Genomic DNA, 23,768 nt, shown 5'->3' on the forward strand with positions numbered 1-23,768 from the left:
TTATATGGAAAGATGTGTGCTATAGATGGTTTCCCTATTATCGATACATAGCATACACGAGCTATGTATCTTCCTCGTGCAGCTAATTTCCGGTGGCACATTTTACTCGCACCGCTACAAAGTATCAGTGGAAATGGTCAAATACCTTCACAGCTTAGCTATTATATCCTCGCAACACAGCTACATAACACATCTCGGGTAAAAAAAGCCACTTTAAGTCTATCTCATCTTGCCTTTAACCTGCTGAATGAAACACTTCTTTCCAATCATCTACCATCAGCTTCGATTTCCGGGTAGTATAAATATATTCGAAAATTTCACAATATATGCACGGACTCTAGAATTGACCCAGTGCGTAAAAAAGTGTAAGGCATGTTGTCTCCGTCCGGTCACCAGGATATGATTAATATATTGCATGTACTCATGCACTTAGTTTTCCAAAATAAATCTATCTAAGAACTTCCAGACTACTCAAAAGATTTTATGAATGCCAGCAATTCTAATTTAAACCCAGTTAGTCGATTTATTTAACTGTGTGAACATCACTATTGCAAACAAAGGAGCTGTCAAATCATAACTGTCAATCAGAAACCGGGGAAAATCGTTGGAGGTCGGGTGTCGGCTATTTTGTTCGTCTTAAAATGTATTTTTGCATTGACGATAAATTAGCAAAATAACTAAAAGTATATATCTAACACACCCATTCGGTGTGGAATCAAGATGTTTGTCGATACTGAAATACTAAAGGCCATTTCATTTAAGGAAACAGCCAAATTACCACGTCGTTATTGGATTTTGGTGTTACTCCGATTTCTGTTCACCATACTTCCGCAGCGCGGCTACATACACCCAGACGAGTTTTTTCAAAATGTTGAAGTGATCGCAGGTTAGTTTATTTCACAGTTGCAATGTATAAACCCATGTTTTAATTTAATTTTGTCCTTGTTTAATACATGATTTTGTATTATAATTTAATAGTGGATATGTTCTATAGTGTACGCTACTGCGCGCGACTGTAGGAGACACCGTCCCCTTTTATTTGCGTTTTAAATAAACAATTACAATTTATTGATATAATATTATTTTATTAAATATCAGATGGTGTTTTTGATACTTAAATTATTAAATGTCTTTATTATACTTATTTTATTTATTTATAAATACTGCACACGCACACACCATATGGAAATATGCTACAATTAGTTACTTTACAAAAACAATATAATAATATTGTCTTTATAAACCTGAAATATAATAGTTTAAAAAAATTACACATCCACAAATTCCTCAATATTTTCTAAATACCATTTAAAATATAATACTATTGTAAAATAATTACTATAATAAATAAATATTATTGTGAATGTTGATACTTTAGTTCTACTTGTTCATAAAATAATATTATTACAATAACAATCTACAGGTGCAGTATGTAATAACAATAAGCAATCTGTGAGGTTTAAAGTTAGGCATTTAGTTAAATCATCCCAGCTGCACTATTCATAGCCACAATGTAACACGGGTGGGATATTTCAACATACACCAGAAATATACTGGAATTTGGGTCATTTATGAAAACCGCTGCTGTGAATATTTCAAAATTATAACTTTCTAGTGATAGGTAGTATAATATAGATGCTGAACTTGTAACTGTAATTGAATGATCAGAAACTTATTATTTTATTAATTTCTAAAAAATATAAAAATGAGGATTGACTTAATTTTAATATGCACATGGTGAACATTTTTCAATATTCTTGTTCTTTTGTCAAATATAAATAAACATAATATCTCTGTTTTTAGGACCATGTTCGGTACTCTTATTCCAACTACAAAGTTTAATTAATTTATTATTGATGTTCTTTCTTAATTTTCTATTATAAATTATTATAAAAGAGTGACTGAGTTTATTGTGAATCTAATACTGAGCTTTTTTGAAACCCAATTTACACAAGATAGTTTTTTCTAACTCTTTCTAGTCATATCAATGACATTTAGATACTAACAGAATGAAGCAACTACAAAGAAGAGATGCCAAAAGTGATTGTGCACTGTGACAAAAGATATCGGCCCTACCTAATAACATTATAAGTAAAAAGGTGTAGATAGAATATAAGCACTCAGAAAATAGCCTATTAAAATGTGAACAAGTGGCATCATTTTAGTAGTACAGTATTAGACTGCTAGGTGGAAAATGTAGTGGTTTGTAACGTCCCAGACTCCTCGTAAAGTGTCACGAATTATGTTAAAGGGAAAATCAGTTATTACATCTCTTTGTATTTGCTTCATGACTTATACAATGAGCTTAATTATACATACATGTAAAGTACATATGTTATGATAAGCATTCAAATAATATAAATGGCATGCTTATCAGTATTATAAATGTACCAACATGACATTAATATCATACAACTAAGAAAACAAAAAATATATTTTTAGAATATCATAATAAATCATGAAATTGTATTAGAGTGTAATACCTCGTCTCGAAGTATAACTGCTGCAAAACATGGCGCGATAGGTTTGGCCGCAGGGATAAATTAAGAGATTGCCTGGTCGCTCAGTTTTATTCCCTTTATGATATGACCAAATGCCGATTTTTAACTTGTGCTTTTTGTATAAACTTCCGCTTTGCACACGTTTTTAAACATTTATTTTTGTTTCAGGCGATATCTTCTCAATCGACGTATCAAAAACATGGGAATTCGACCCAAAATTTCCAATCAGAAATATATTCGTACCTAAAATGATACTCGGTCCGCCACTTCACTTCATCCAATTCTTCAACCCCTACTTTAAACACTATGTTGGAATCGATCTGAAAACACCATACTATTTGTTGGTGATACCGCGACTTTTCATATGTTTCTTATCCCTTATAAATGACTTCTGTTTGTACAGAATTTGCGTCTTATACGGACAAAATTTCAGACACAGACTTACTATATTCGCCAGCTCTTACGTGGTCTTTGTCTACTGTTGTAGAAGTTTTTCAAACACGTTTGAAACGATACTCTTTTCGATGCTGCTCCTCATAGTCGCAGAAACCATGCAGAAGTCTGATAAAGTCATCTATCATAATGAATTTTTAAAAGAAAAGTATGAAAAAGCTGCTACAACTGTCGAAAAAGTGAAGATTTTTAAACTGTCGACGCATTTACCGCAGCATTCATTGAACAATGTGATCATTTTGGCCACAATCGTGGTCGTTGGTATTTTCAATCGTCCTACATTCGTATGTTTTGCGTTTGCTCCTATATTCTTTTGGCTGCATCGGGGATTGGGTTCCACAGTGGTGGGGTTCAAAGATTTCCACTTTAGGATATTTACGTTTATAATGTGTGGCATACCTTCTGCGTTGTTGCTTATCCTGGTGGACTCCGGATACTATGGGTACATAACGATGGCGGACGTAGAGTCGCTACAGATATCGTGGGACAACTGGGTGGTGACGCCGCTTAACTTCCTTCGGTACAACTCGGACACCGGGAACCTGAAGAAGCACGGCCTTCACCCGCGCTGGCTGCACGTAGTCGTCAACGTCCCGCTGCTGTTCAACGTGCTCGGAGTACTCGCTATTATCATGCTATCGGTCAATGCGTACAGGTGAGTAGTTCCTTACTTACGAAGTGTATAGGTATTATTCTTCTCATCTTCACGCTCTATGAGGACCCAATATTTCTCATGCAGGTATTTAAATAGTTTATCTTTTATCTTCTCATCAGTTCTAAACCGTACTATAAATATAAGGTCCGTGTTTGCTGCCGCCTATTACCCACAATCAGTAGCAGTGACTCTGCGTTGCTAATTTAGATAATTTACTGTACGTACATGCGGGTCGAGCTTGACATTTGTTTTTTTACATTCAAATATTACATTTGCGGCGGTAACTAGTACATGGTAAATTACTAACATGATGGGTGGTAAATCGTTGTACCTTAGATAAATAGGAACACTTAACATTAATTATCGATAAATGTGTGGACATAAATAATGTTTATCGGTAGTCATAAATAAAGCAAAAGCTGTCAATAACACATTAGCTTTTGGTGGTTAATTTTATGATACTATTGTATACCTGTGTGATAGTACGTATCTAGTTGCCAAAAGTAGGTATGTTCATACTGCAGATGAAGACTGACTTACTTGTTATTGTTCCAGATTTGTTCGCGGCCAGTACAGCAAATTGCCAAGAATCCAAAGTATCACTGGCCTAATGATGTTTTCTCTAGTCATACCTATTGCAGTGCTTTCTTATTTTCCACATCAAGAAGCTCGTTTCATCGTCCCAGTGGTGGTACCTCTGATTTACCTGTTCGGCAACTATCTCTATTCTAACGAAATCGAGGGAAGATTTACTAGAAAGTGGAAATTCATTTTCCGATACGTTTGGTATTTAATTAATATTTTGCTTGCTATATTTTTCGGTTTAATTCACCAGGGAGGCATATATCCGTTAGCCAAAAGCATTCATCATGATATTAAGAAAGCCAGTAACTACGGGCAGCATACCTACATTGTAACGACGCACAGTTACAGCATACCGACATATTTGCTCCAATTGGAGAGCACCACCAAAGTGTACAAGGACAAGAAGACAGGACACAAGTACCGATTGTCGCCCACCACGTTTATACACAAGTACGGATCCATACCTGTAGATGCATTATTTGATAAGGTGGACACCATGCTGACTAACGCGGAAAGGCTAAAGGCAGAACACAAAAAGAAATACAAGTTCTACATTGTCACTCCATGTTCTCTGGATATTGAAGTCAAGAGGACTGCAGCCAAATACAATTACTTCAAGTTAGACCAGGTAGGTTCTTACTTCCCGCACTTTACTTCGGAAGCACTCCCTACGTTTCCGGGGATAAAGCATGAATATTGTGCCAGAAATTCTAGCGTTCCACCTCATAAAATGATTCTTGCAGAAAGACTTGCGTGTTATTTATCAATGTACTGTCTTAAAAATTATCAGGTTAGGGTGATTGCTACAAAACTTTATTGATAATATTTAATGTATTTAAGTCAGTTTACATTTCCACTAAGTTACGTTTTAAACAGGCCGCCTAATTTCATTGTGATTTTTTTTATTACAATTTGCTCAATTTAAGTTTATTGTCGCAGATAAGATCTGATTCTGTTCAAAATCTGATCTGATATTTAGTATATTTTAATGTGCGTAGCTTTGACCGCAGGAAAAATATACGACGTCTTTGTTATACATTATCAATAAGTTTGTTAAGTTTTTAGGCAGAAAAGGAAGGCAGCTTTAATAATGCTACTATTTATCCCAGTGATGTTTTTCTATAATTGTTTAACAATTTATAGTGCGACTTATATTGTTTTGAGTTGGAAGACTCAAGTTAAAGACTTGTGTCGTTGTAAGAGCGCATAGGTAGGCGGTAGGCGAGTCCGTGTTTAACAAAAATTGACTTTATCTTTTTAGTAGCAAGTGAATGTTATTGCTTTACAAACAAATTGGTTGCCATGAAATTTTGAATCTCATTTAATCTCTGTATGTCTGTTATTTTAATTTGTATAATCTCAATTTGCCAGAAGGCATTTTCGTATACAATACATATTTTATTTTTATGTACTAGATATGTATATTAATTTACATCATTATGTGTATCACCTACGGGTAACATTTTTAATTTTTGACGACATACATTAGTTCTATAAAGCTTCTTATTAATTAATTTTAAATTAATTGATTATAATTGTTATTAAAATTGAATATTTTTATACTTTTATTTTATTTCGTGATTTGTTAATAAATTAGCATTTGTATATTATGAACTTTTGACTGAAAAGTAAAAATGACTTTGAGGGTGTTATAAGTCTGTTGTACTTTTGAAACTTACGGACTTTTTAACAGGACGTAAAATATTGCTAATCACCGATACATTTCTTTTTTAATCATAATGAGACAAAGGCGAAGTGTAAATTAAAAACTGTGCCATTTATAATTTTCTGTGCAATAAAGTATAACTAAACAGATTGAAAGCGGAACAAATACGTTCTTCTACAAGTTACAACGTAATGAATCCTTTACATACCTATTCAGTAATTTTCAAACTGACCACCAGTTAGAAATTAGGTAAATATTATACGTATTAAAATATTGTATTCAATTCAATGTGTAGCATTTTTTATACTATCAATAGTAGGAAATAACTAATCAAGTACCTATGTACCAAATATAGAATTCGATATCGAATAGATTTTAATTGTACGAATTTTTACTTTCCCAGTATTTATCTTAAAAATCTAGTGGACTTTACATTATCGTAAACTCGTAATGCTTTTTGCTATTTAAATGTAAGGTATATCTAGTCTGTAATTATTGGAAATAAAGAATCATTTATTAGATTGTAGTTTTATTTGTGTTTAAACAATAATCACACTATGCAGATGGTTCTGCATTTAAATACCCTTCGATAATCAGATTGAGGATCCCTGCATCTATTTTTTTTTTACATGTATGATGAACCCAAAGCCTGTAGAGAGTAAATGAATCAATCGATTTGATAACATTGTTTTGACAATCGACTAAAGCTTACTGTCAATGGGGCATCACTAGTATTATGTCACTCATGACATTTGATAAATTTGACATTGACATTAAAATCAAAACAAACCTTGAAAACGTGCAGTCAGATAAGTTTTCTTATTCATAATGTCTCCCAATAAAAAAGACGTGAAATCTTGTCTTGAAATGTCACTTAAAGTTATAAGAATGTATGATTGGCTTTTAGACTTGTATGTGTTGGTGAGTACCTATCCTCGATTACTCGATAAACATAATATTTTTATTAATTTATTTAAATTAATATTCAAGTTCTCACTGAAGAAGTCATGTTCAAATATGTCTTATATTATAGGACTTCTTTGTCGACGACCATTGGAACAAATTGCCAAGTACGTGGCGAAATACTTTCGAACATATGGACCCACAACTTTTAGGCGACATTCTATCAAACAGACCATCTAACACGTTGCTGCCATTATCATTTTTGGCTCTAATAAAGTCGATTGAAGCCCTTACTATTCCACGAGAGAGACAGGATATAAAATTGAATGAAACAGGGTCTGTGGACTTGGATACTTGCAAGCATCATCCGAGGTTAAAAATTCTGTTTTTAAAGCATGTGAAATTGAAGAAGAGACATGAGATTAGTCTGATGGCTGGTGTAGTAGTAGATACTGCTGTACAGACTGGTTGTAACTCTGTGATAGACTTTGGTTCTGGTTTGGGACACTTGGTGCGAGTCTTAGCTTACAGAGATGATATGCACGCAGCTGGGATCGAGTGCCAGACACAACTCACTGAGGAGGCTAGGTCTGTACTCTTGGTATGTATGAGTGACTTAACTTATCTTTAAGAAATTTAAATCTAATTCCTGTCTAATATAGGTACAATAAAAGAAGAATTTAAATTATTTGTTAATTTCTAGATTCAGCTGTGTGCAAATTAAAAACGAATTTAAAATAATACCCCATGTATAGGCAATTCAATCTCAGTCTCTATATTATAAAACCAATCTCAATCGATTATAAAACCCATCTTGTGAGATCTCACTTGAGCCCCAATCTTGCGCGATTTGCATTCTCTGTTTATTTATAACAACAATAATAATTTTCCAGAAAACTTGACTTGGAATTAGAGTATACAGCCAAGAAGCATTTATCAAGCGACTCTGTAAGCAGACTAAAGCACCCTCTACACATCAATATGACATTGTCAAGTCACAAACAGCTGACGGAGCTCTGTTTACCAGATTACATGGCAAACTATGGATTAATAGGTTTACATCCATGTGGAGACTTGGGTCCTTTACTATTGAAGCAGTTTGTTGAATGTGAAAACATAAAGTTTATATGTGTAGTGGGATGTTGTTTTATGAAGCTGACCTGCGATGGTGTCAACCGAGGGTATCCAATGAGTGACTTTGTAAAGAGGTTGGACAGTCATCTCTCGTTTACCAGTAGAGAAATAGCTTGCCATGCGATTGAGGTGTACTGTGAGAGGCTTTGCAAAGGCAATTATGAAGATTTGAAGGTAATATTATTTTATTTTATTTGTATGTAATGTTATAGAATGAACTGGCACAGGGTTTCACCCGCTCTGTTTGGCTCCTATTGTACCATGATGTTTTATAGCCTTCTTCAATAAATGGACTATCTAACCCAAAAGTATGATTCAATTCAGTAGATTTTATATTATATTGATTTCTATCTATTCAAAAGGAAGGCAGAGATCTAAGAAGAACTCACTTTTTGCCAGTTGTTTCTCAGGACACAAAAAAAAATCAAAAGTCAAAGCTTTGGTTTCAATTAATCCTAAATTAGACACTTTTAAAACGTCAAATTGAATTGTCCATCAGTCTGTCTGTCAGCGAAGCCAGGTGCTTGTTCCAAAGTGTGGCTTCGAATGGAGAAGAACGAGCAAGAAACTCCAAAAGAACGACCAAGAAACTCCATACGCTATTCAATAGTTCATACTACTACATACATATTATTTCTGATTTCGTAATTGCATACATATTGATTTTCTAATTAAAAAACATTGTTGTTACAGATACACGCCTACAGGGCTGCTCTAGAAAGGATGCTGGTGGAACATGACCCGAAACTCCGCCACGCACCAGTGAGGAGCATTAAACATTCAAACACCATGTCTTTTGAACAGTGAGTTAAAGAATTCTTAATAGTATGCAGAACTTTCCAATATTATCTAAAAATAATACAAAATAACTAGTATGAAGTCATATAAATACTGTATATATGTCACCGGAAAATAACAAGATCCGTAAGTTTATCAATTTACTAGAAAGTTTATAAACTTTCGTAGGATTCTAAACGGGAGATAAATTATTGTAATATTTTACGTCCACATTTTCGTAAAAAGACAGGGTATAAGCTGACTTGGCTGATAGGATAATTATTATCTCACAGAAACGCGGGTGAAGCCGCTGGCAGAAGCTAGTTAATTAATAATTCTATTCTACATACTAGAAACAAGAACTCTGCACACACTATCTCTTATCAGCATCTTTAAAATATAAAAATATATTTTTAGGGCTTCATTAATTACTTGTATTGTCCAGGTACTGCTCCCAAGCTACAGAGCGCCTCAACATCTCCCTTCCATCGTGTCCAGCGGCCTGGTCCCGCGGCCAAGCGGACCTGGCGCAGTGGCGACGTGTGGTGGTGGTCTACACCACAGAACATATAAAGAGAGTAGAAATGAAATAGTTCCTGATTTGTATCAGAACGCGTGTCGCCGTTTCTCCCACCCTTTAATTTCACTACAAGCAAGAGACCAATGTCTGAGCGGATTACCCCCACAAATAAATAACACACATTTAAATCTCGAATTTGCTATTGGTTGTCACACAAACGCAATGACTGCATTTGACGTACACTCTAACACGCATAAAAACTCATGTATGCTAGGGCGAGACAAAGGTCGATTGTTGATATCGATAAAATTTAAGTAATCTTGTTTTTGTTTTACAAGTATTGTTGAATATTGTGAAATTGTATTCATGCGAAATAGAAACCAAGTAATAAAAGTAAAATAAATAAAAAATACATAACTGAATTTTAAAACCAATTTTATTACTTAATAAGTTAAAAATCAGTAAAAAATAAATACATCATAGGCACTTTTGAACGTCAAAGCAAATATTAGCTTCACTAGAAGCTATTTAGCTTCACTAGAGGGCTGACCGACAAAAACTTTGGAACGAGCAAATGCTCGTTCCAAAGTGTAGATTCCTATGGAGAAGATCGAAGATCTGTTCGTTCGATCTTTTTCAATTAGATTCACAATACAATTCTTGATAACATTGCTTTTCTTTGCATCGATTGCTTGAACTATGTGAGAACAATGTAAAACTAATATTCAGTCAAAGCGATACAAAAAAACCTTAAGAACAACAAAATTAATACAGTCTGGAGCTGACCAGTCCCAGTTGACAGCGCTCGTTCACCAACATGACACGTACACCAGCACCGTCCAACTCAACCATGTTGCAGGGAATCGAACGATCCAACGCCCGTGCCACCGCCAATGAGACCTTTGAGTGAGCATGACAACTCTAAGCTGACACAAATGCATTCTACTAGTCTAATTCAATTTTAGCTAATTACAGGGCTCTCACATTTACAATAATCTGTATAAAGTACAGAACACATTGAAATAACATGGTTATATTATTTCATTTTTTAAATTTACGAAAGATGATATTTTAAATATCGCCATTTTTAGACAAAAAAACTGATTTAAAGAGACTAATTTAAATTTTTCTAAAATAAAATCAGTTTACTTACTGAATTACACATTGCGATATTGTGCGGATAAACGCCTAATTTTAAGTTTCTTTTCCCTGACTTTGTTATTATGTAATTATCAACATCGAAATGTTGCGAACGAAATATGCTACATTTAGTAGGAATCCAGGAGCCCATAGTACAGGTTTTCCTAGTTTGGGTTCCTGAATCCCACCACTTGTCATTTCAATTGTTTTAAACCTGGTCGTGTAACTTGCTACATAATTTATTATACTATTAATTATTATATAAGCTTAGTTTTTAAGACCAATGTCTGTATAAATATGGTGGAGATAAAAATATACGCAGTTTCTAATCTGTGTGGTGGAACTTGATCACAAAAAAAAAATTAATTCTACCAGTTGTGTCAATCCACAATTTTGTTACACCTGGATCTGTTGGAAACCTAAAACATAATATTAAAATAAATCATATGTCACATTCTATAAAAAAATAAAAACATAAAACTCACTCAAAATCTATATTACTAATTAGTCGTAATAAATAATACTTATTATTTAAATTATAAAGTGTGCTATTGATTATAATAGACTGTATCATAGTAACAATCGACATTGATTACAAATTTGCCCAACACTATCGATGTCATAGATTTTGTGGAAATGAGCTTTTGTTTCGGTACTCGGGACTCTCGCAATGGACGTCATACATTGCGCGATTGCTCACGTAGTGCAAGATTGTACTCATCTATCGCAAGCAATGTATTACTATTAGTCTGCTTGCGATTATATCGTTTTTGTCTATAAATTTCATAATACTAATGTTATAATTACAAATATCACACGTATTTTTATGTTTTTGGACTTACCGGTGAAAAGAAATTCCTTCTCGTGCTATGCTACACATCTGGTTTCTTTTCCGACACGTTATAATAGCGCAAGACGGCATAATATAATATTTTTGCGGAGATACGTACGCTGTCAAAACATGACAGCGATTGCTAGCCGGTAAGTATGGACATTTGAGCGTTATGACAGCGCGCAGTACGCCGGCTCGCACCCTCGGCACGCGTGGCCCGCCCACAAGGCCAATCCAGTCTCTTTCTTTTATCCATGGTCTACACGCTGCGGTTAGCTTTGGCACCGCTTGTAGAAACCGTGGTGTTGCTGGATAGAGTACTTTTTGTACTTGAACGAGGTTTGTTCATGTATTTTTTTTAATAGAGAGTTCTTTCATCCATATCAATATCTTTAGTTACCTACTGACTGCAATCTGCAACCCAATAGAGCCTATCCATTTTTGTATCCTCCCCGAAAAATGCGTACCTAACCATTACAGAGCGTTATTTTTCTAGTTACCATAGTACATCCCCTGTTTGGCAAGGTCTCTATATATGACTAGGTATGAATCTGTTTATTACATATGTATTACATATAAAGTTTGTTTTTTTTTTTTGGTCACACATTTCATGGGTCGACTTTCTTGAACCCCTCCCGAAACTAAAACCTGGCTACGCCTATGGGGTGTACATTGTACGGCATTACGGGCCGTGATGTGCGCCTCTGCTTCTTGGTGCGCAGGGTACACTGCATCTTAGGGGATAAAATGTGTGACAATAACATGGTGTAGAAATAAAACCACATCATCACTTAACTACATAATTTAATTGTGGAGACAAAAATACACTTATTTTGACACTGAATTACTTTACACATCATACATTTTGTATGTACACACATTATTAAATTACAACACGACTCAACGAAAGCGACTATTCGATCTAAACTTAATATCTAAGCTATAATTTGGCACTTTTTAATCTAAGTAGTATTTGTACAAGATGTGCAAGGAATATTGGTACTTAAGATTTTAGTAGGAAGGTGGTTTTTGCTTTATATATAACTCAATAAATAACTTGCAATATACCTAAAGCAAATATTCACTGCTGAGCTGGTTGCCAGTGAATATTTGACACTTTACTAAATTATTTAACAGTAAATGCAAGTTAGGCACGAAATATTTTATAATTATTTTTACAGCTAGCCTATATTAAGTAATCTGAAAACAAATTCTCTTAGTAGAAATCTAAAAGTAGAAAATATTGGATAATCTCAATTATTATTTCGAATCAAACCCGAGATCCCTTTTGTCGTATTTGTGTCCACTTGATCAACAAGGCAGTCAGACCGACAGACAAATTATATTTCACATTGAACTTTGGTCTAAATGAAATTTCTAAACTAAAAGAATATGTAACCATTTTCATTTTATTATGTGTACATTTTATAAATCATTGTATTTATTGTTTCAGGTCTATCTTGCGAAATAAGACCCGTGTTCGATCCGAAGCTATCACCTAGAAATCATATTATAATAGCGAAAAGATAATATTAACAAGACATTTTAAACTCAAGCGTGTAAAATATAAGGTGTATTTTTCCAAAATATAATGTTTCTCGAATTTAATGCTTGTAAGAAAGAATGTTTTGTATTTTTTATTTATGACAAATATATCAGTACAGATAACTATTTGTATTTTAATTGAAACTGAATAGCACTTTTACGTACCTAAGTAATTTTACGGCACTTTTCTATTTATTCACTTACACTTATAATTATATTCTTCTTAAACTAATCCTTAATGCAATATCGAATCATTTAACCCTGGACATCAAGGAATATTAGCACACTTTATTTAATTAAAACAGTTTTACAGTTATTAATTTCAAATATTCCATTACCGTAAAAGCGGGGTGAATAGAATTCGAGGGGTGAATAGACACGGAAGAGGGGAGAATAAATGTTGCGAAAATGTTCTAACATCTCTTCACCCCACTCTTGTGTCACACCCTTTGAATTCTATTCACCCCGTTTTACCGTACCTATGTGTGATTTGTAACTCGCAATAACTATGAAGGCGCTTTGCCAGTTGAAGTTTAATAATTAATTTGTATTTAAAAACTTGATTCACTTTCCTATCAAATGAATCCAGGGCTGTCAAGCGACAATACTTTGCACACGTTCAATATTTCAATACATACATAATTATACACTGTTATACAATACCATGGGTGCCAGTAGTGGGCTGCAAAGAGCCAATGACAGCACTTGTATCCCTTTTCCACAAAGTTGAGAACTGAATAGAACTATATTCTTCCTGTTCCACTTGTAATGTGTCTCATGCCCGAATACTCAAACGCTACTCAATTTTTAGACGCTTTCAAATGTTGTTCTGTCACTATCAATTTTTTATAAAATGACAGAGATAGCACGATATTTAAGTACAACTTAAAATTGAGTAGCGTTTGAGTATTCGGGCGTAAATCTCATAATCTAGAAGTCCTAAATCATACATAAAATCCCCCTCCCCTGCTTTTTATCGTCCCCCCTTCCCTTCTCCTTACACATTACCTGTTGTAATATGAGCCATCTCCGCGTTTGAAGCTTGAAAAAATAAATCCTTTTTAGGGAGAGTGCAAGAACCCCTCACAGCCTACTACTAGTGTTCATGTACATATTCCTAAGGACATACCTATATATATAGATAGTATATCTGTAATTGTATATACATAACTATGATTCAATCACTCGAAGCTCATTATTTATTCTAGTGATAATTGTACGACGGTGCGTTTTCACATTAATTAATTTACGATTAGTTAGGTACTCGAACGATCAAGGGTGATATCAAACGATTACTGTGCAAGAATTACAAAATTAGCTGTTCTTTTCATTTTTAACACTCGATACAAAACGCATCCTACAGTCGTTAGCATAAAGTTAATTTTGCTTTGCAAGACGAATATCAGAATCTGTACAAATACTTACCTATCTACTTACACCTTATTTGGCGATGACGAATAATTTATAGACATTTTAGGTCACTCTTTGAAGAGCTATTTTATCTAATTTACATGTTTGTGCACGTCGAAATCCTTTAAAAGTATTAAAGTCCATGTCCTTCACATAGAAGCATGAATTAGGTTTGATTATATTTACATAGCAATTACTTGCTGCACATTTCATGCAACTGTACAGATTGCACATATATGAATGGATTTACCTTGGCACAAAAAACGATAGGGTAAATAATTGAAAAACATATCGGCAGGTATTTAGACGTCCACAAACATTGGGTCCAATATACGAGCTGGGTTCACATGTGGCATTGGTTGGCGTGTTGGTATGGGCATCATGCGTTGGCGGGCAATGTTTGCGGCAACATTGGCGCGGGCTCCTCGTCCGAGTCGTCGGAGTGTACCCGCGTGAACCGCCGCCGCTCCAGCAGGCGTCGCAACTTGAACTCACCGTGCCCATACTCCCAGCGACGACGCGTCACACCTTTCCGACCTACGCAACCACTGGCTGACTTTACTCAGTTTATACTTAACTATCTTTTCGCCAAAATTTTATACATTACAAAGAAATCATTTATAAATTCAAATTTCTTTAAAGTTTAGTTTATGTGATAGTTATTTATTTTCTAATGCATTTCTTTAGCAATGAATTATGATTAAAAATTTAAATTTTATCACTAAGTATTGTGAAATATCAATCTAAGAATGATTTCCTAAATTTATGTTATCAGGACAATATTTGTGCTTAAAACCAGTGAATGAGATCAAAAGGCGAACTAAAAAGGTGTGTGGCATGCTTGGTGCGTAAATAAAAATACAAAAAGCTGCTTCCAATAAATATATTTATACAACTATGTTACTGCACATCACAACTGTTCACAATCACAATATTTGAAAGCGCAAATAATAAATTAAAGTGGTTTTGTGTAAAAAGAAATAACAGAATGGAATAATGTGACAAACGGACTAGTGTATCGAATTATTTATGTATTGTGCCTCGCGCCCCGGCACAGCAAAATGACTTTAATCTAACGTTATGTAATTGGGAATAGTCAGCGTAAAATTGCATAAATTGCAAACATTTAAACAAATATGTAGCTATGTATCTTCGTTTACATATTCTAACTTCATTTTACCGTTTACCGAGGCGAAACACATAACATCGTACTGCTTACTACCGTCAACAAAATTAATAAATACATACATTTAACTTAATAGGTGTGATATCTATTTTATTTATTATTTACCTAATATTTCGTTAGCGGTCATAAGCTTCTACAAAAATCCCAAATGACGTGATATACTGATGCAAAATAGTTTAGAATAAAATTTATACGTGATTTAATTTTTTTATTTTTTTTTATGATTGTAAACATGCAACTTTCCAGGAACTATTTTACACCAATGATACTACATTACAGATAACCTGTGGGAGATAAACTTTTATACAAAACAAAAATACAAAAAAAAAAAAAACAACGATCTCAATTATATTCGAGCTACGGAGAAACAACACATTTTGAATAAAAGATTCATATAAATATAGCATTAGACAAAGTTACTTAAGTAAATAAATAGGAACTTAATACACATTCAAATTAAGATCATAATAATTTCATGAAAGGTCTGACCGTTTTTTAAATTTGACCAAGGATAGATTTCGTTTGTGATACGACTTGTAAAGAGAGATATAAAAGAAATCTGTCTATACACATAAATATGTTCTACATATTATAACTATAAGATAATTACTTTCCATACATTTGTCTGATGCTATAGTAAAAAATTGAATTAATTGTGCCATGGACAAATAGCTATTTAATAGGTTTACAACCCCTTTAAAAACAGCATATACATCTACTTTTAGCTTATAAATACATAAATTATTTGTTAAACAACAGATCTTTGAAAAATTAAAACATTCATAAATGTATAACCATTTAGGTTTTAATAATTAAAACTATATACTTAAAAATATTATGCTTAAGCCCCTTTTACTTGCGTCAATCACAGACAATAAAAATTGTAAAATATCTAATATATTTAATCTGTATTTCAATTTCATTAATGGAGAATCTTCCAAAACTCCAATATTCAAACAGCGAAATAACATTTTTGTCTTGTATCTAGAAAATTCTTCATTAATAAAAATTGTGAATATAAATGCATACAATTAAGTATCTTGTTAAAATATTTTGTAAATATTAAAAATTATTCATTCATCCGTTGTAAAATACATGCATAGGTTTATTCGTATAACGTTATAAAATACTGTCTTTTTTACATAAAAAAAAAACTAGAAAAAATATGTAGATCAGATATTAATTTAAAAAAAGAAAAGCTTTTTGTGTGTGTGTGTTTTTGTTTTATAGTCTGTAGCAACTGTAATCTATACTAATATTATAAAGCTGAAGAGTTTGTTTGATTGTTTGTTTGTTTGTTTGAACGCGCTAATCTCCGGAACTACTGGTCCAATGTTAATAATTCTTTTTGTGTTAGATAGTGCATTTATCGAGGAAAGCTATAGGCTATAAAACATCACGCTATGACCAATAGGAACCAGGCAGAGCGGGTGAAACCGCGCGGAAGTAGCTAGTAAGTACCTATTTTGTCAAATACAATAAAATGTTTAAAACTGATATTTGACATAAGTATGGATTATGTGGACGGTATATAGTGTGTGTATATTGTATACAGTTTATACATAAGGACGTAGGTACCTATACAAGGAATGTAGTGTATAATATATAATGACATTGATAAATAAATTAAGTAATTATTACTTATATGTATAATAAGAATTAAAGCTATATTATTTATTTGATATATTTCAAGAGAATAATAAAAATAGGCTTTTATTATTGTAACGATTACTTTAGCTCCTTGTAATAAAGTTCATTTTCGTTTGATTACAAGGATTATTATTATTATATTTGCATTACATATAACTTTTGTGACTCATATTAGGTATATTATTACCATTTATTCGGTCGTTCTAAAGTGTACTAAATATAAATTAAGCAGATAATATTTTTTGTCTCTTTATATACCTCATATATATGTATAGTCAAATACCCCAAATCTTAGAATCCAAGAATTTGAAACCATCTTCATGGGGCCAAGAAAGACAGCCAATGGCAGTCGATCCATGTTAAGCTGAATCTCGTTAATAACGTTCAGTGCCCATCCCAAAACCAATGAAATTGCCACTAAGATCACTAGTATGTATAAACTATTGCCAGTGGCCAGCCGTTGGTACTAAAAGTTTTTTTTTAATTTGTCGAATATGACTTATGACTCCATCTAGTGAGTGAGAACGGAATATCTCATTAGGAAAACACAACGAGAAAGATACATATATACGTACATATATACATAAATAGGTACGTATAGGTACTTGTCGTGTGTAGGGAAAGTAGTGCCGTATGATGTATGTAGATGTGTCGTGTGTCGTGTGGCGTGTGGCGTGTGTCTAGTGCACGAGTGGCTCGGCCTCGTATCCCTTACCGGTGTTCCTGGCGCGCAGCAGTGCGAGCGCGGCGAGTGCGAGCAGCGCGGCGGCGGCGGCGCCCCCCGCGCCCCCGAGCGCGCCGCTCCACCACTCCCACGCGCCCCCGCCCGCCCCCACGCTGCCCACTACCTCTGCGCACCCACGCCGAGCTTATTAGTTACCATATTGCATGATACAAATCCCATCCGATCCAAAAACAACTAAATTATAGAAAATAATAAACGATTTAATCTAAAGTCTATGGATTATTAATTTAGACTGTGCGTCGACCATGTTCTTCAGACATAATAATAATTTCCAAGGAAGTGAGGATGTGACCTATTAAAATACAACTTGATTTGTGTCGCTATTAGAAAAAAATACGTGTTTATATTTTTTACTATTCCATCTAATGTTCAGAAAACATTTTTGGTCATCAATATATTTGATCATCAATATATCTCTACAAATAATATACATTTCGATTGATTGCAAATATGATCAAAATTACATGTCGATTTCATCATTCGTAGACCGGACGGGATTTGTGAAAACATATTTTATTCTATACTTAGATTAGATATGTAAAATAAAAACATTGTATAAAAATAAAAAGTTAGTACACAATAATAAAAATGTAAACCGAATGAAAGAGATGAAGAGTAACAAGTGAAAGAGATAGCGATACACTAGAGATTTTAAATTATTTCAAAGCAGTAATCATTTGACGTTTACGAAAATAAAATAACATAAGAAAATAAAGCACCTTTGTGAACCTGTATCACATAATTGACAAATAAACAATGGCCTAACTTAATTAAGATAAATGACTGTAAGTACGGCGGAGAAACCTCACCAAAGCATAAAACAAAAGCAAGCATAAGCTTAAAGAATTATAAATAGGAGTCCTAAATATTTACGTTTCCTTACCGACAGTAGCAGTAGGTTTCACATGCGAAGACGTCACATTCTTCTCTAACCGACTCTCATTCTTTAACGCTTCATCCACGAACTTGTACACTCTGAAGGGATTTAATTCTGCTACGTAGACCTTCGAGCCGTCCGCAGAGACCACGACGTCGTGTGGGTTTCTCAGACCCTCGTCAGGAGCAAAGGTTTGAATGAGGCGACCGGTGGAGAAGTCGATCACGAAGCCTCGAACCGGCACCGGCGTTGGTAAGCTGTTTGGTCCGTTTACTATGTAGAGGCGACCACCTAGGGGAGATATTATGGTTATAATTTTGGAAGAAAAATGGAATAGTCTTTATTCCCAATCTCAATATCAATCGTTTAGAAAACCCTTGTTACTGCGACGTATTTCCTCCCACTCCTTAACTTTGATTCGTTTTATCTAAGTATTGTTATCTTCTATGACAAAATAAAAAAAAATACGTGTCTAATATTTTTTCATTACCTAACTGCCGTGCCGGACTAAATAGATTTTAAATTTTCATACCCCAACATCATTCTTGTTACAGAACCCTCTATTTGAACAAACTTCAATTTTAGATTAACTAAAAACCAAAGCGACTGCGCACGCTGCTCATAATAAAGACTCCTTCTGTGACTCGAAACTAGTAGAGCTTTTCTCAATATATTTACGTGTCTAAAACCGTTGTTTTTAGTTAATTTAGTATGTCTCACGATAGTTATTATAAAAACTTAAATTAACACATTGAACGCCGTGGTGGTCACAGGTAACCGACGTTAGCGAAGGATTTGCCTTCAACAGTTTTCTATTGGCAGTCAAAGACTTAAGATGTCTTTTAAACACATAAGTCACACAACCCTTTTCTAGTCTTCAAAGATAAAATAAAAATGTCTATCAATCACTTACCATGTACAGGAGCATAAGCGACGCTGAACAGTCTCCCCCCCATCAGCCAGCTGCTAAAGCTGCCTTCGTAGGTTCCATTATCATGTCGGAAGCAGGCGACCCTGCCTCGCTCCCTGTCAGCGACGCAGACCAAACCGCGGTCCTCTGCTAGTGTAAGCGCGTGAGGCACGTTGAACGCAAATGGGGAGTTACCGTGGCCTACAATATTTATTTATTTATTTGTTAAAGAGGTACATGTTAAAAAACTTATAAACTAGTGTACAGTCCGACAAAACTATATACCTTGTTTGTCTGTCGGATCAAAATGTAATGGCAATAGAATATATTTATATGTATATGTATTAATAGTATATTTTATTAAAATAGGTATGGTTAGGTACTAAAATGACTTTTGCTAAGTTATATGTACTTTCTAAGATTATTTAGGCACCTTTGATATATGGAACTGCTTCGTTGGTTACGGTCGCAAGTGAGACTACCGGATAAGGGGTTTCGGGCTCTCTCTCTTGTCGGGCAAAGTATTACTGTTTTTTTTTTTTCGGTTTTTCGGAAATTTCTCAGTAGTTAGCACGAAGTCTGGAATTGTGCCCAGTATATGGCAATAGGCTCACTCCATATTACATGGGACTTATAACACAAACGGTGAAAAGTGGGTGTACATTGCGTAGCGGCATTACGTGCCTTAGGTAATGTGCACCTCTACGTGCACGTACTTATAATAATTATTATTTTATTACTACAAATTTTTATTGCAAAAATTGAAGATAAATCTATCCTTGGGTATGTGTAATTATTATTTTACGACTTGTATATAGAGAGCCAGAGCTGAAAGATATTGAATACAGACTAAATAAACTTTTAGTGTAGACTTCTATAGAGATAAATATTGAATACAGCCTAAATTAAGTATTGGTGTAGACTTGTATAGAGATATTCTTACTTATTCCCCACTGTAGTATGATGGTTCCATCTGGAGAAAACTTGAGGATCCTGTGGTTGCAGTAGCCATCCGCCACGAAGAAGTCGCCGTTGGCTAGAACGGCGACCGCACTCGGCTTGCAGAAATGCTTGTCGTCATTGCCCGGTATAAACCTGTTAGTACAATACAAAAGTAAAGCATTAATGGATTGAAAATCTTTTCGTTACTCAATTACTTTAGTTTCAAACTTCATCTATTGGGATGTCAAGAAAACATAATTAAACTCACAGATAAACTATGATTTTGCCTACCTAATAGTCAAACTCAAACTCTTACTGACTAAAATCCACCCGTTCCTACTCCTGCTTATCGCGCCGGAGCCCCGGTAAACCCGCTAGGTAGTCCGCAGCTCCGGAAACTAATAGTACCTACCTAACAACTATGTTTGATACAAGTATTGAACTCAGAATTTCATTGTAGTACTTATTTTCTTTCATTATAACTCCATTCAAAATGAACGTGGGCGCGACAAAGTTGTGTAAGCAATGTAGGTATTACAGACATATCGTTGACAAAAATAACTCCACATCCATTAATAACACAAAATGTTTCTTTTCTTTGTAAATCACGTAACACAATATAAAATCAATAGCATTGTTTTGATTTGGTCCTGTAACTGTAAACAAAGACAGAATAACAAGACACAGTGATGTGATGTAGGTACTCAGCCTAAAGGTAAATAATAAGAGAAATCTATATACTAATATTATAAAGCTGAAGAGTTTGTTTGAACGCGCTAATCTCCAGAACTACTGGTGCGATTTGAATAATTATTTTTGTGTTAAATAGTGCATTTATCGAGGAAGGCTACAAACGTCAAGCTATGACCAATAGGAGCCAAGCAGAGCGGGTGAAACCGCGCGTGTAGTAATACATAAAAGCTACAATAATAGATTTCAATGCTGAAACAGTATAATTACTTCTTACTGTTTGTTGTTCAAAATTAAATCTGAACTAGCTACTAGCGCGGTATCACTCTCTGCTCAACTATTTATCTCTGCTTGATATTTTGTAGCCTTTAGCCTTTCTTGATAAATGTACTACGCAACATAAAAATAATTTTATTATTCAATTCGAACCAGTAGTTCTGGAGGAGCAGGATTAGCCCGTTCAAACAAACAAATAAATTTCAGCTTTATATATTAATATATTAAAAAATATAAGTACTTATATGGATAAAAAGTTAAGATGAATAATTCAAATATTGCAAAACAAATTGATTAATTTCATACAAATTATGAAACATTAGCCTTGTCTAGTGTATTGCATTACATGTTAATGTTGAAGTTCTTTTGGTATCTTGACAAGGTTTTTATCAAAACTGTGATCAGACAGACCAAATTGTTGTCTCATTAACAAAATTAATGCCATTAAAGTATCTAAAGAATCTAATGCATGAAAAACTGGTAAATAACAAAAGTAATTTTGAAGGATACCTATTTTCTTTCTGTTAATGGGCAAGTAACCAAAAATACAAACAAACTTACTTCTCTCCGAGTGTCATGTTTGGTTTAACTTTATCATCCGGTGTGAACTTGAAGACTTGATGCAGAGCCACATCCGTCACCCACACATTGCCTTCATTGTCGACTGTAATGCCGTGTGGGATGTAGAACCTAAACAAAAGTCTATATTTAGAAACCTTATTGATGAAGAAGGTATATTTGGGTTAGCTAAATAAACTAAGATAATAATGTCTTTTAATTTAAATTTTAAGTATTTGTTGATGTATAATTTACAAACTTCAATAAGTCAGTTTTATATACCTAGAAGTTACAAATATTGTGTAATAATATTTACTAACAAGAAGATTTCTACATGGATTTTTAAATGTTATATTAGAACCTGTTTGCCCAGTTATCTAAAAACTATATTAGGTAAACAAAATATTTGAATTCAAAAGTTTTATTACTCACAGATTTTGGCCCCACATATCAACAAGTTCTCCGGTGTCATTCAGAACTAATATTGTTGGTTCCGGTATAGCATCTTCACCAATACCCTGATACACATCCCTGTTGTTGAAAGTTGTTGCATCCCAGACATTGTGGGACCGGTGGAACACCAGCACTTGGCCAGAGTTGTCTATAGCCACTCCTGACACCTGGCCCATTCTGATAGATGGATCTGGCCAATCACTCACCCATTGTGGGGCTAGGGAGAAAAAAAATTGTTATGATTTTATATTACTGGTGTTAACCAGGTAATTGTTTGGAATACTTAATAATAATATTTCCGTAGCTCAATTTACACTACTATGTTAAGTTGAAGAAATAAGTAAATAGTTACTTATTGCGTTTGGGGAATATCCATGTGTATAAAGAACGAGATAGCTTTTTCGCAATTCGCGTGCCAAATCTCGCTATGGTCTTACAGTGATTAACTAATTATGTAGTAATTGTGTCAAATATAATAACTTGATTATCGTAGTTAATTTTAATATCACATGAGTAAATACATACTGTGTTCCAGCTTTGTAAGCGCAGTTTTTATTTTCTCGTATTGAACTTGCTGGCTGTCGTAGTAACCGGCTGGATAATATCCCTCTTCACCAAACTGAACACAATAAAAAATCATTTTTAATTAATCTTCAAATCACGAATATTTTAAAAATATTGCCTATTTCTTACCATTCTTCCGTAAATTGAATTTATGATACATAATAACACAAAGATTTCGCACTTTGGTAAAACACTAAACGCAAGCGACTTCATTTTGTTCCTTTTCTTAAAGCACTAACTGAAGTAAGTTTTGTTTTGCTATTGATCAAAATGATTTTATCAAAATCAACAAGTACTGAGCTTATCAATTTATCACAAATTGACGTGCGGTCGCGATATCAGCGGTATATGATTTTGTTTGATGACGTATGCTACTCTAGTGATGCGACTCATTGGCATGTATGGCGAAGTTACTAAATAACTTTTTTATAATATTACCAAACTATTAGTTCCCTATTGAGTTGATATTTACAAATAAGTTCCCTATTTTGGTATACATAATTATATTCTCTCACCTCTGCAAAATATTAGTAAGTAAGGAAATATGTATGTAAAAGGATGATATTTTTCTGTATTTTCAATACTTCAGATGGTTCGAGGAGAAAATAGTGTAAGAGCGAGGCTCCATTTGTCCGTTGCGTCGTTTTTTAATATATTTTTCATAATGGGCCATTACACAATCGTTACGACGCGAGACAACGCAATGCAACATACAAATGGGGCCTCCCTCTAATATAAATATTGCAGCACACTGCACAACAGCGGACACCATTCCAGACTCCGCGGGAAAACTTCA

The 23,768-nt window shown here is 34.1% G+C and overlaps 3 protein-coding genes across 3 annotated transcripts; 2 read left to right on the plus strand and 1 right to left on the minus strand.

Moving 5' to 3' along the window:
- Positions 1–582: 582 nt before the first annotated feature.
- Positions 583–6,379, plus strand: LOC118273632 (GPI mannosyltransferase 4). The gene is made up of 3 exons (XM_035590692.2): positions 583–886; positions 2,670–3,609; positions 4,165–6,379. Exons 1-3 carry the CDS (start codon positions 721–723, stop codon positions 5,012–5,014), a joined length of 1,956 nt encoding a protein of 651 aa, XP_035446585.2. The 5' UTR covers positions 583–720; the 3' UTR covers positions 5,015–6,379.
- Positions 6,380–6,642: 263 nt separating this feature from the next.
- On the plus strand, positions 6,643–12,835 carry LOC118273525 (methyltransferase-like protein 25B). The gene is made up of 7 exons (XM_050698520.1): positions 6,643–6,781; positions 6,894–7,351; positions 7,657–8,071; positions 8,591–8,700; positions 9,120–9,223; positions 11,422–11,505; positions 12,620–12,835. Exons 1-7 carry the CDS (start codon positions 6,689–6,691, stop codon positions 12,694–12,696), a joined length of 1,341 nt encoding a protein of 446 aa, XP_050554477.1. The 5' UTR covers positions 6,643–6,688; the 3' UTR covers positions 12,697–12,835.
- On the minus strand, positions 11,954–23,338 carry LOC118273512 (peptidyl-alpha-hydroxyglycine alpha-amidating lyase 1). Its single transcript, XM_035590512.2, has 9 exons — positions 23,102–23,338; positions 22,934–23,027; positions 22,388–22,625; positions 21,959–22,087; positions 20,433–20,584; positions 19,493–19,690; positions 18,586–18,870; positions 17,673–17,807; positions 11,954–14,658 (listed from the first exon to the last, which is right to left on the minus strand). Exons 1-9 carry the CDS (start codon positions 23,183–23,185, stop codon positions 14,501–14,503), a joined length of 1,473 nt encoding a protein of 490 aa, XP_035446405.2. The 5' UTR covers positions 23,186–23,338; the 3' UTR covers positions 11,954–14,500.
- Positions 23,339–23,768: the final 430 nt, after the last annotated feature.

Source organism: Spodoptera frugiperda, chromosome 15 (assembly GCF_023101765.2).
Source record: "Spodoptera frugiperda isolate SF20-4 chromosome 15, AGI-APGP_CSIRO_Sfru_2.0, whole genome shotgun sequence".
NCBI lineage: Eukaryota > Metazoa > Arthropoda > Insecta > Lepidoptera > Noctuidae > Spodoptera > Spodoptera frugiperda.